Here is an 11,231-nt window from a genome sequence, read left to right as displayed (position 1 = left end):
CAGGCTCCGGACGCACAGGCTCAGCGGCCATGGCTCACAGGCCCAGCCGCTCCGCGGCATGTGGGATCTTCCCGGACCGGGGCACGAACCCGCGTCCCCTGCATCGGCAGGCGGACTCTCAACCACTATGCCACCAGGGAAGCCCCAGCTTAACTTTTTGATGCTTCGATCCCTCATCTGTAAACTTAGATAATACCATGGGTCAACCTGTCACAGGTTGATTATGAGCATCGGGTTTAGATTCATTTGTATATGTAGCAATAATGTAGGTGAAATCACTCCAAAGGATATAATACACTATATAAGATAATACACTTAGGATAATTATGGCTATTTTATCTAAATTATAACTTTGGTTTCAGATGGGAAGCTGTATTCTGCCACAGTGGCTGACTTCTTGGCCAGTGATGCTGTTATTTATCGAAGCATGGGCGATGGATCTGCCCTTCGTACTATAAAATATGATTCCAAGTGGATCAAAGGTATCTTTGAAGAACAGCTTTGTGAGATCACCAAGGGAAGTAACATGGCCGAGTGGGAACAGGAGACCTGGGCATCAGGAAATTCAGTGCATGACTTTATATTGTTTATTTAGAGCCAGGTACAAGCTGCCTTGGTTGTGAACCGGAGCATTAATGGGGGATGAGGAGACCAGTAGCCATGTCGGGAAAGTAGATTTTTATCCTAGGTGACCTCAAAAAAAAGATCTAAATTCTGTGTGCCATTTGCCTAACTCTAAATGCATGTAATAATCCTTGCCCACTTCCATCTACCTACCCTGGAAAGTTAACCCTGGGAATCGTTCGTATCTGCAGAGTTATTTTGATCTTTGGAGTCTAGAAATCAAGATTTTTTATTTTCAACGTAAGAAGTTTCCTTCCCTAGTTAACTACAGGTTAATGAATAAATCTGTTGAAACAAAGACCTTTGTTGTAGTTCATTTCCCTGTAGGCTTTTTCTAGTCCATTAGCTAACATTAAAGACTCTGGGGTCCCTGAAGCTTCAACACACCCATAATGGGACTCCACAGATTCGCTGGCATATCAGAGTTCTCCTTGGCTTGAATGTAGCAATGTGACATCTGTCAGTCATGCCTGGCAGTCAGGGTCTGATGATACTAATTGAATTATCCTTTAGGAACCAGTTTGTTTTCAACTTCTCTTTCAGAGCCACACTTTCTTCATGCCATAGAATATGGAAACTATGTCTATTTCTTCTTTCGAGAAATTGCTGTAGAACATAATAATTTAGGCAAGGCAAGTATATGATTGTGCACTCATACTGCATGGAATTGAGCCCACTTTGGTAAAGTCTTTGCATATTTTCCAGCACTCAGAGCATTTAGGGGCAAGTGCAGAGAGGTGAGTTGCTTATCCTGAGAATAATTGCTGTGAAATACCTGCACAATGGCCAGAGCGGGAACAGCAGCCTTGGGCCTTGAGATTTCATTTTTTTTTCTGTTACTCCAGAGAATGTTCTGCAGGCTCCCTTGAGCTATGGATGCTTCTTTAACTCTTTAGAAATCTATTGATAGCTATTCTTTCTCAGCGTCAAAAGGCAGGATGGAAAGTAAGGGCCCCTGTTCAATGTTGAATACTTCAGTACGAGCCCATGTGATTCTAAAATATTGCGGCCCCTTCTATGCCAGGTTTAAGGATGGTGCATTTTGTTAACAATATGAGAAGCTAAGTGGGGGACAAAGTACGGGAATGGTTTCCATTCAGCCAGACCGTTCGATAGCTCACTTCTTATGGAGCTTGTTTGGCAGAGCAGGAAAATGGCCCTTTTTTCTCACAGATAAATCTAGTTTACATTCTTACTATACAGATCCCTAGAGAGAAGGCTGCCGGGGTCTTCTGAACCACATGTATCTTTAGCATGTTTCATCCCTCCCTTATCTGGCAGCTTTTTGTTCCTGTTCTTCCTCCATGCTCATAACCCCGTTGCTTTGCTTTTGTCCCATGGGCAGGCTGTATATTCCCGTGTGGCCCGCATATGTAAAAACGACATGGGTGGCTCCCAGCGGGTCCTGGAGAAACACTGGACTTCATTTCTGAAGGCTCGGCTTAACTGTTCTGTCCCCGGAGATTCATTTTTCTACTTTGATGTTCTGCAGTCTGTCACAGACATAATACAAATCAATGGCATCCCCACTGTGGTGGGGGTGTTTACCACACAGCTCAACAGGTGAGAACAGATCCCTGGCACTTCAAAAGGCCTTCCTATCTCGCTTGTGGGAACCGAAAACAGGCCCATTGTCTCCTGATACTGTTCCTCTTTTTTCAGTATTCCTGGTTCTGCAGTCTGTGCATTTAGCATGGATGACATTGAAAAAGTATTCAGAGGACGGTTTAAAGAACAGAAAACTCCAGATTCTGTTTGGACAGCAGTCCCTGAAGACAAAGTACCAAAGCCAAGGTAAGAAAAAAAAAACGGAGAGGATTTTTGTCTTTGACAAAACTCTCTGGTCACGGGAAGCATCCATCCTCAGAGAGCAGCTGGGCCAACCTCCCACTCCAGGAAGGGTCCCTGTGCAGCACTACAGACAGAAAGTCAGTGAATATGACTCTGAGAGCCTGAATATGGAGAGCCCGCAGAGTTCAGGGAAATAGCATCTCTCCTCTGGTTTGGCTCACTCTCCTTTCTCTCTTGACCTCTTCTTACAGAATGGACACTTAATCCCTAGATACAAATTGTGAGGGGGGACAAAACACACTATTTTCCTTTCAGGCCTGGCTGTTGTGCAAAGCATGGGCTTGCCGAAGCTTATAAAACCTCCATCGATTTCCCCGATGAAACCCTGTCGTTCATTAAATCCCACCCCCTGATGGACTCTGCCGTCCCACCCATTGCCGACGAGCCCTGGTTCACAAAGACTCGGATCAGGTAAGACTGTGCAGAAACACGGGCCCTCTCCCATCCAATAGCTTCCCTTCCTGTTGCCCGCCCCCTGACCTGGCTCCCCTCCTCTGGCAGGTACAGACTGACGGCCATTGCCGTTGACCATTCTGCTGGACCCCACCAGAACTACACAGTCATCTTTGTTGGCTCGGAAGCTGGAATGGTACTTAAAGTTTTGGCAAAGACCAGTCCTTTCTCTTTGAATGACAGCGTGTTACTGGAAGAGATTGAAGCGTACAACCTTGCAAAGTAGGTATATTTTACGAGAACACTTTTTAATACTTCCAGTGTGTGTTTCATCTAGTCATTTCCTTTCAGCCCTCTAAATTAGCAGTGGTTTGGCATATTAGTGTTTTGTTTTGTTTTGTTTTTTTCCCTCACTGAAATAAAACCCGGGTTTGTTGTTTTCCTGAGTCCACTAGGGCTTGGAGTGTGGACAGTGATGAGTTTAAAAATAATTCAGCCCTTGCTTGTCACCTATGGAAAATGAGAATATTTTACCACCACCCTCTTACCTTGCAGATATATTTCAGGATGCTACGTGGAGCAGACAGTTGATTGCAAACACACACACACAGTACACCATAATTCTTCTAACCACTGATATAAAAAATTATGTGGACCATTAAAACAAACAAGAAATAGATGAGAGAAATGGAGCAAAGAAGACTAAGGAGAGATCCAGAAATATCTAGCACAGGAAGATTTAAATGCATTAAAACATTATCCTTTTTCTTCCCTATAGTCTAACATGCTCTTCACAAATGCAATTCCCTTCGATCATCAGAACGGGAAGCCAATCTTTAAAAAACCCTTTGTCCAGCCTGAAATTAAACCAGCCATGCAGAGCAGTAGAAGATGAATCACATAATTATTACTTCCTAAACTACGTGCTTGCCTGGTTTGCTACTGAGAGTATTCCTTAATGCCTCCCCAGCTCTCAATGATTGCAAAAACCCAACCTCACTTGCCTCGTATAGTTCCTGTAGCTTTTGACTTACTAAACATATAGCTTCAAAATGTCTCCCACAATATAGGTGCAATGCTGAGAATGAGGAGGACAGAAAGGTCATCTCACTCCAGTTGGATAAAGATCATCATGCTTTATATGTGGCGTTCTCTAGCTGTGTTATCCGCATCCCCCTCAGTCGCTGTGAGCGTTATGGATCATGTAAAAAGTAGGCTGATGTTTCTTTCCTTATCCTGGGTCTTACAGCATCATTACCTTTGATGATGAGAAAATTCAAGTTACGTTCTGTTTGGTTTTATACAGGTCTTGTATTGCATCTCGAGACCCGTACTGTGGCTGGTTAAGCCCAGGGGCCTGTGGTGAAGTGACCCCAGGGATGCTGTAAGTATACTTTGTCACATTAGCTGAGATCTTCTCCAGATGTGCTTCTATCTTCTCCAGGGACTCTAAAGCTAGACATTTTAGAAAACTTCCAATAATGCTACCTTTCTTTTTTGCTTTCCTTTTCTTTCTTTCTTTCCTTTTTTCTGTTTTTGTTTTTTGTTTGTTTGTTTTGTATGGGAGAAGGAAAAAAAGAAAATCTGGAGCTGTGAGAGGGAAAGGAGATTGTAGACAGTGAAATACCTACGGGAAATGGATGGAGAGAAAGAACCAATTCTCTTCTGCTCTCTTAAACATTCTAGTTACCGAATGTTTAATAGAAATACTCATTTTAGCAAGCTATGTTGCAATGTCCTTTTTTTTCCTGTCTGCTCATTCTTACTAATCTGTCTGTGTTCTTGGTTCTGCTCTGGTTGTCACTTGTCTTCCTATGAAGGCTGTTAACTGAAGACTTCTTTGCTTTCCATAACCACAGCGCTGGAGGATTTGAACAGGACACGGAATATGGCAACACAGCCCATCTGGGGGACTGCCATGGTAAGACCGAATCTTCCTTTCCCTCCTGGTGCTTCTTTTTGACCACATTTGCACGTGAACATTATTTTACAATCAGCCTATTATAATGACTCAGGACACATGCCACCTAGCATTTAACTTAAACGTCACAAAAGCTGAGCTGTTTGGTCATGGGGATACATTAGAGAAGAATCTTACTTTTTTTTTTTCCTTCACCGTTTACAATCTTGTAGGAAATCTAGAGAAAGGTAGTCTAAGCAGTAGGTTAATCTTTCAATTTATAGTCCTTTCTTTTGACTTTTTGAGTTAATTGGAATTCGTAAATTTTTGCTTTCTTTTGGTTACTTTTTACTGATTACTTGTTCCTTTAATTCTTTTAGAAATTTTGCCTACTTCAACTACACCAGATTACAAAATATTTGGAGGTCCAACATCTGGTTAGTTTTTTTTCATTTTTTTGAATTAACAACCTTTTCTTTCCTTCAGTTCAGCATTTTCAGCCCCTTCTCCCCTCCTTTTGCACAGTTTGGCAGCCCTTCATTTTTGTGCTTTGACTCATAACCCCCGATGGTCCGAAAGACTTTTTCTTATTCAGCACTTCACCCTGTGTAGCATGTTAACAGCCCATCATTGACCAAGGCACATCCTTTAAGAAAAATCCAATGGATTAACATAGGCTGCATTCCAGCTGCACGCCCGTCCACCCAAGCTTTCTTCTCTCTCACCCTGTGCATTGTGAATGTTCCCTCTCTGGCCATCTGTATTTAATGGATGGCAGAATTTCATTATTTATTTACCCCTTCTCTCCTCACCTTTCCTAAGACCTAGTAAACAAATACACATTTCCCCAAAATGTGTATTTATAAATCTGAGAGATCTTTTCTGAATGGTTTGTGGTAATCCCAGAAACCTTTGAATGTTGTGGTCTCAGTGGTGTGAAAAAGGTTCCCATCGAATGAAGCTGGTTTCTGATGTATTAAGATGTTCACTGGGCACCCTGTGCCCCTCTTGTCTGCATCCATTTTGAAGTCTTCATCTGTGACCGTTGCACCAGTCTGAATTGGGGTCTCCAGGGGTTTAACCTAAGATCATATGCTTACATTCTGAGGGAAAATCTACTTGGCAGAAATCAGTAATAGACACGCTAAGAGGTTAAGTTACTCCCGATCCTGTTGCTGGTTCTAAAACTTACCAGCAGTTTCATTCCTCGGAGGGGAGAAAAGGATGGAAGATCTTGTGTATCAGAACATCCTTATTCAGCTTGTAAATGCCATTGCTTTTGCATGAGTTGCTGCTAACTCTTTGGAAGAAACTCCCCAAGCATTGTGGAAGGCACGGACAAGGTTCATCCCTGCTTCAGTGCTTTACAATGGATGGTGAGCCCTCAGTGCAGTCAGTAATCTACAGATAGACAAGATGTCTGTGGTAAAGCAGGACAGCCTCTTTGTCAGGTCTAAAATCAAGTGTTTATGCAGACCTAATCAGGTGTTTTCTGATGACGTTACACTGTAGGCTCCCCAGTGAAGGCAATACAGTTTCCAACCATCTATGAAAATGCTTTAAAAAATATATACACTAAAAGAAGTGATGTTGTCTCACAAAAGGATGAGAAACTAGCAATTAGTCTTTGGGAATTCATCGTACCTTTTCCATGAGTGTCATTAATCACCTCAGAAGCTTCGTAGAGGAGTATTTTCAGTGTCTTCAAGTTCGAAATCTGCTTAATATGTTTTTATTCTTCATTTTTAGCTTATATTTTTCCCTTGCAAGAAAAGGATTTGGTATAATCTCCTTGGATGTGTTTTTATGAAATCCTAGAACAGGCTTTCTCATAAAATTTGCTTAAACTTTACTTGAAAATACAACAGACCAGTTAGAAGCAATCCACTGTCACTACCCATGTTAATAAAGATCTGTTTGCCACCACAGACATGGAGGTATCTTCATCTTCTGTTACCACAATGGCAAGTATCCCAGAAATTACACCTAAAGTGATTGATACCTGGAGACCTAAACTGACCAGCTCCCGGAAATTTGTAGTTCAAGATGACCCAAACACTTCTGATTTTACTGATCCTTTATCAGGTATCCCAAAGGGTAAGGCCTCACCAGGGAACTCATCTCTCACTGAGTGGAAACCTGATTCCTAATATCTCTGAGGAACGTGTGGAGGTGAAGCCAGACGGAGCTGCCTCTGTTGTTACCATCGCCGCCACTGGCCACAGTCACACCGGTCTTCTGTGGTTACATGGAGTGTGCATTCCTTAGCAGATGAAAGAGGTGGAAAGCTGTTGAAGAAGGAGTTGGTAAAACAGCCACTCAATCTAATCCGTGTTGGCTTCTGTCTGAAAAAGCTACACTCTGCTGGGTATCAGAGAATTCCGAGGGTCACCCCAGCGATATCCAAAAACAAAACTCATTAATTGCAAATATCCTGATATCGGATGTTTTGTTGAGGAGCCTTTCCCAGACTTTTGTTTAGCTGCAGTATACAGTGCAATCTGAAAAGTATGGGAGGCGCGAAGTTGTTTGAATGCCACAAGCACTGAAACCTAACAGAGTGCTTGTCCGTAACTATCATTTTCAGCCCATAATAGAAGCATTTATCAAAGAGCTGTCTGCTGAGTTACCTTGTTAAGACAGTTCACTCTGGGAAAAAAATCTATTCTTTAGTGCTTACTAAACTGTGGTATCAGGTTTCCAATCAGTTTTTATAGCAGTGCATTGTCATTTATGATTTACATCTGTTGATTTTGGTTTTATTTGTTTTCATTGTAAACAATTTTATAATCATTCTTCCTCTTTTATTTTCTTTAGTAATTCCATTTCTCTCTACATTTCTTTCTTTATCTTTCACAATGCCACTGAATTCCATAGCCCTCAGCATTGGTTAAAAACAACTAATGTTCAAAGGCCTTAGTACTAACCTAGAGCAACAGAATCTTCAAATCACTCTGACTTAACATTACTCTGGGAAAGCTGTGCTTGTAGCATGTAACAGACTTGGATACCTCTTAAACTAACATGTCTAGATGTCTGTGGTTGCATTAAAAATCCCAATAATTATAAACTAATTCACTCTTCTTCTTCTAGTCTAATTTAAATATTTCTTAAATATCTTAAGACAATTGGATAATATTACTTAAAATAGTATATTTCCTTAGACTGTCTGGATTTCTTTCATAGCAGGCAATTCAAGAGTGCTTCACTCCAAGATGGAATGAAAAAAAAAAAATCAAAGTAAACATGAAAGGCTATATTTGTAGCTAACAGTGACCAAGCAGATGCTTTTAGTTTGTGAACGAACTATATACTTTCATTCTAATTAAAAGATAGCATAATTGTATTAGCATAATTATTTTAGCAAAATATATATTTATGCCAATTCATACATTTCCCTAATCCCAGTAGCTGCCCTTTAATCCTGATTTATGAATTAAGAGAAAATCATGAGAAAAAAACATTTTATGAGTTCAAAATGGGCCACTTAGAAAATATATACTTTCTAGCTCTAATTTTTAGGTAGAAACTCTTAAATTTTTGAATGTTATGTAACAACTATTTAAGAGGGATTGGAGGGGAAAAGACAAATACAGATCAGTGGAAGATTAGAGTTATCCTGGTATTTGCAGCGATCATAAATGTCTCTGGGGATCCTATTGGGATTAAAGAAAAAAATATGGAATTTTGGAGTCCACCTCACCCTCCAAGCTAAGCATGTGGACCATGTGAAGGTAGTGTTGGTTCAATGGGAGCCATTTGCTGGCTAATATTGTTTTAAAGAAGCTCCTCACTCAGACTCTTTTCCTGTGTGTCTATTGCAGGTGTACGATGGGAAGTCCAATCTGGAGAGTCTAACCAGATGGTCCACATGAATGTCCTCATCACCTGTGTCTTTGCAGCTTTTGTTTTGGGTGCATTCATTGCAGGTGTGGCAGTATACTGCTATCGTGACATGTTTGTTCGGAAAAACAGAAAGATCCATAAAGATGCAGAATCTGCCCAGTCGTGCACAGACTCCAGTGGAAGTTTTGCCAAGCTGAATGGTCTCTTTGACAGCCCAGTCAAGGAATATCAACAGAATATAGATTCTCCCAAATTGTATAGTAACCTGCTGACCAGTCGGAAAGAGCTGCCACCCAGTGGAGATACGAAATCCATGGTCATGGACCATCGAGGCCAACCTCCCGAGCTGGCTGCTCTCCCGACACCTGAGTCTACACCTGTGCTTCACCAGAAGACCCTGCAGGCCATGAAGAGCCACTCAGACAAGGCCCACAACCATGGGGCTTCAAGGAAAGAAACCCCCCAGTTTTTTCCTTCTAGTCCTCCACCCCATTCCCCACTAAGTCATGGACATATCCCCAGCGCCATTGTCCTTCCTAATGCTACCCATGACTACAACACATCTTTCTCAAACTCCAATGCTCACAAAGCTGAAAAGAAACTTCAAAACATTGACCACCCTCTTACAAAGTCATCCAGTAAAAGAGACCACCGGCGTTCTGTGGATTCCAGAAATACCCTCAACGATCTCCTGAAGCATCTAAATGACCCAAATAGTAACCCCAAAGCCATCATGGGAGACATCCAAATGGCCCACCAGACCCTAATGCTGGATCCCGTGGGACCTATGTCTGAGGTCCCGCCCAAGGTCCCTAACCGCGAGGCATCACTCTACTCTCCTCCCTCCACTCTCCCCAGAAATAGCCCAACCAAGCGAGTGGACGTCCCCACCACTCCTGGCGTCCCAATGACTTCTCTGGAAAGACAAAGGGGTTATCATAAAAATTCCTCCCAGAGGCACTCTATATCGGCTATGCCTAAAAACTTAAGTTCACCAAATGGTGTTTTGTTATCTAGACAGCCTAGTATGAACCGTGGAGGCTACATGCCGACCCCCGCAGGGGCAAAGGTGGACTATATTCAGGGAACACCGGTGAGTGTTCATCTGCAGCCTTCCCTCTCCAGACAGAGCAGCTACACCAGTAATGGCACCCTTCCCAGGACGGGACTAAAGAGGACACCGTCCTTAAAACCTGACGTACCACCAAAGCCTTCATTTGTTCCCCAAACCACATCTGTCAGACCACTGAACAAATATACTTACTAGGCCTCAAGTGTGCTCTTCCCCATGTGGCTTTATCCTGTCCATGTTGTTGAGAGGATGATGTTGTAAGGGTACCTTAAGACAAGAGACTCGCTTGTATTTTAAGAGAAACAAGTGGCCAAAGAAACTCTTCCTAACTTTGGCAACATCAGAGCTTGCCATACGTAGCTACTGCAGCAAGGCTTCTGTGTACTTGCCTGAAAACAAAGGAAAGTGCTGGTCATTCCATTTCTTTTGTTTGAAACTAAAGAGATATGTGGCTCCGAGGGGCTACCTGTAACCAGTATAAAGAGCTGATACAGTGCTCAGAAGAATCTGTCTGTGAGCAAATACTTGAAAATGGGTTCAACTTAGACTGCCATTCTGTGTGGTCTTCCCATTAAATGTGAACATTTTAATATGTATGCATTCACCTTGCCTCTTGCACAAATGTCAAAAAACAATGGTAATGTCTCAAAGAAAAGAAGTTGTAGATTACCAAACAATTTGCTAAAAATTCAGTCTTTGACCCAAACTGTAGCATTTTTTTATGTGTGGCATTTTTTTCATGCCACCAAGGAACTGTGTTGCGTGTGCATGTGTGTGCGTGTGTGTGTGTGTGCGCGCGTGTGTGTGTGTGTGTGTGTGTGTGTGTTCTGTCCCCATTAGGATTTGTTTAGGTGCCCATTGCATCTTTTAGTGCTATGGAGTTGTTTACATCGCACATGACTGAACAAGAGACAATAACTTCTTCCCACAGCAGTCCATGGGGTTCAGCTTTGAGAAAGAAAGAAAACGGTCAAAATGATTAACTTGACTTACGTGTTACCCAATGCCAGAATGTAAGAGTTCTAAGTAATTTTGTGCTGCTATTCACTAAAACTTCTATAACAGTCTTGCCAGCTTAAGGAGATGGAGATGATAAGAGGTATCCTTGATTTATCCACCAGTATTCAGTAGTAAAATTCACCTGTCCACTGTGAATCCAAGCCCGAATCACTCTACTTAACCTTGGACACACTAACGAGGTTTAATTTTGATTGTGTTTGGTTCCTCCCATGTAGTAAAATTCCTCTTCTTTTAACTCCCTCTAACCCCAAGACAAAACAAACAAAAAAACCAAAAACACACACACACACACACACACACACACACACACACACACAAAACAGAAGACAAAGAAGGGGATATGAGAGGGTTGTAATTGGCTTAGCAGAAACAGTCTGTGAAAAACCTAACAGTGATGCAATCATGTTGTCTATGTTGTGTGATGTGAGAATTTTCTCCTAAGTCATGCAGGTAATGACAGTATACTGTACATATTACATGTGAGTTTACCTAAATCTGTGCATTTTGTGCCTTATTCATGAGAAT

The 11,231-nt window shown here is 41.9% G+C and overlaps 1 protein-coding gene across 7 annotated transcripts in view; it reads left to right on the top strand.

Moving 5' to 3' along the window:
- Positions 1-10,983, top strand: part of SEMA6D (semaphorin 6D) — a 52,913-nt gene extending 41,930 nt beyond the window's left edge. For 4 of the 7 annotated variants that reach the window (XM_028495694.2, XM_007122328.4, XM_028495690.2 and 1 more), the window contains 12 exons: positions 363-482; positions 1,168-1,256; positions 1,970-2,187; positions 2,287-2,418; positions 2,731-2,886; positions 2,977-3,150; positions 3,939-4,079; positions 4,175-4,252; positions 4,728-4,789; positions 5,149-5,205; positions 6,698-6,865; positions 8,593-10,983. In XM_028495694.2, the coding sequence (XP_028351495.1) occupies positions 363-482; positions 1,168-1,256; positions 1,970-2,187; positions 2,287-2,418; positions 2,731-2,886; positions 2,977-3,150; positions 3,939-4,079; positions 4,175-4,252; positions 4,728-4,789; positions 5,149-5,205; positions 6,698-6,865; positions 8,593-9,881 (2,684 nt within the window). In that variant the 3' untranslated portion in view covers positions 9,882-10,983. The remainder of the gene's footprint in view (positions 1-362; positions 483-1,167; positions 1,257-1,969; positions 2,188-2,286; positions 2,419-2,730; positions 2,887-2,976; positions 3,151-3,938; positions 4,080-4,174; positions 4,253-4,727; positions 4,790-5,148; positions 5,206-6,697; positions 6,866-8,592) is intronic. The other 3 variants (XM_028495692.2, XM_028495693.2, XM_028495695.2) reach the window with 3 other exon arrangements.
- The last annotated feature ends 248 nt before the right edge of the window (positions 10,984-11,231 follow it).

This window comes from Physeter macrocephalus, chromosome 11 (genome assembly GCF_002837175.3).
Source record: "Physeter macrocephalus isolate SW-GA chromosome 11, ASM283717v5, whole genome shotgun sequence".
Taxonomy (NCBI): domain Eukaryota; kingdom Metazoa; phylum Chordata; class Mammalia; order Artiodactyla; family Physeteridae; genus Physeter; species Physeter macrocephalus.
This window is presented reverse-complemented; position numbering and strand designations above follow the sequence as displayed.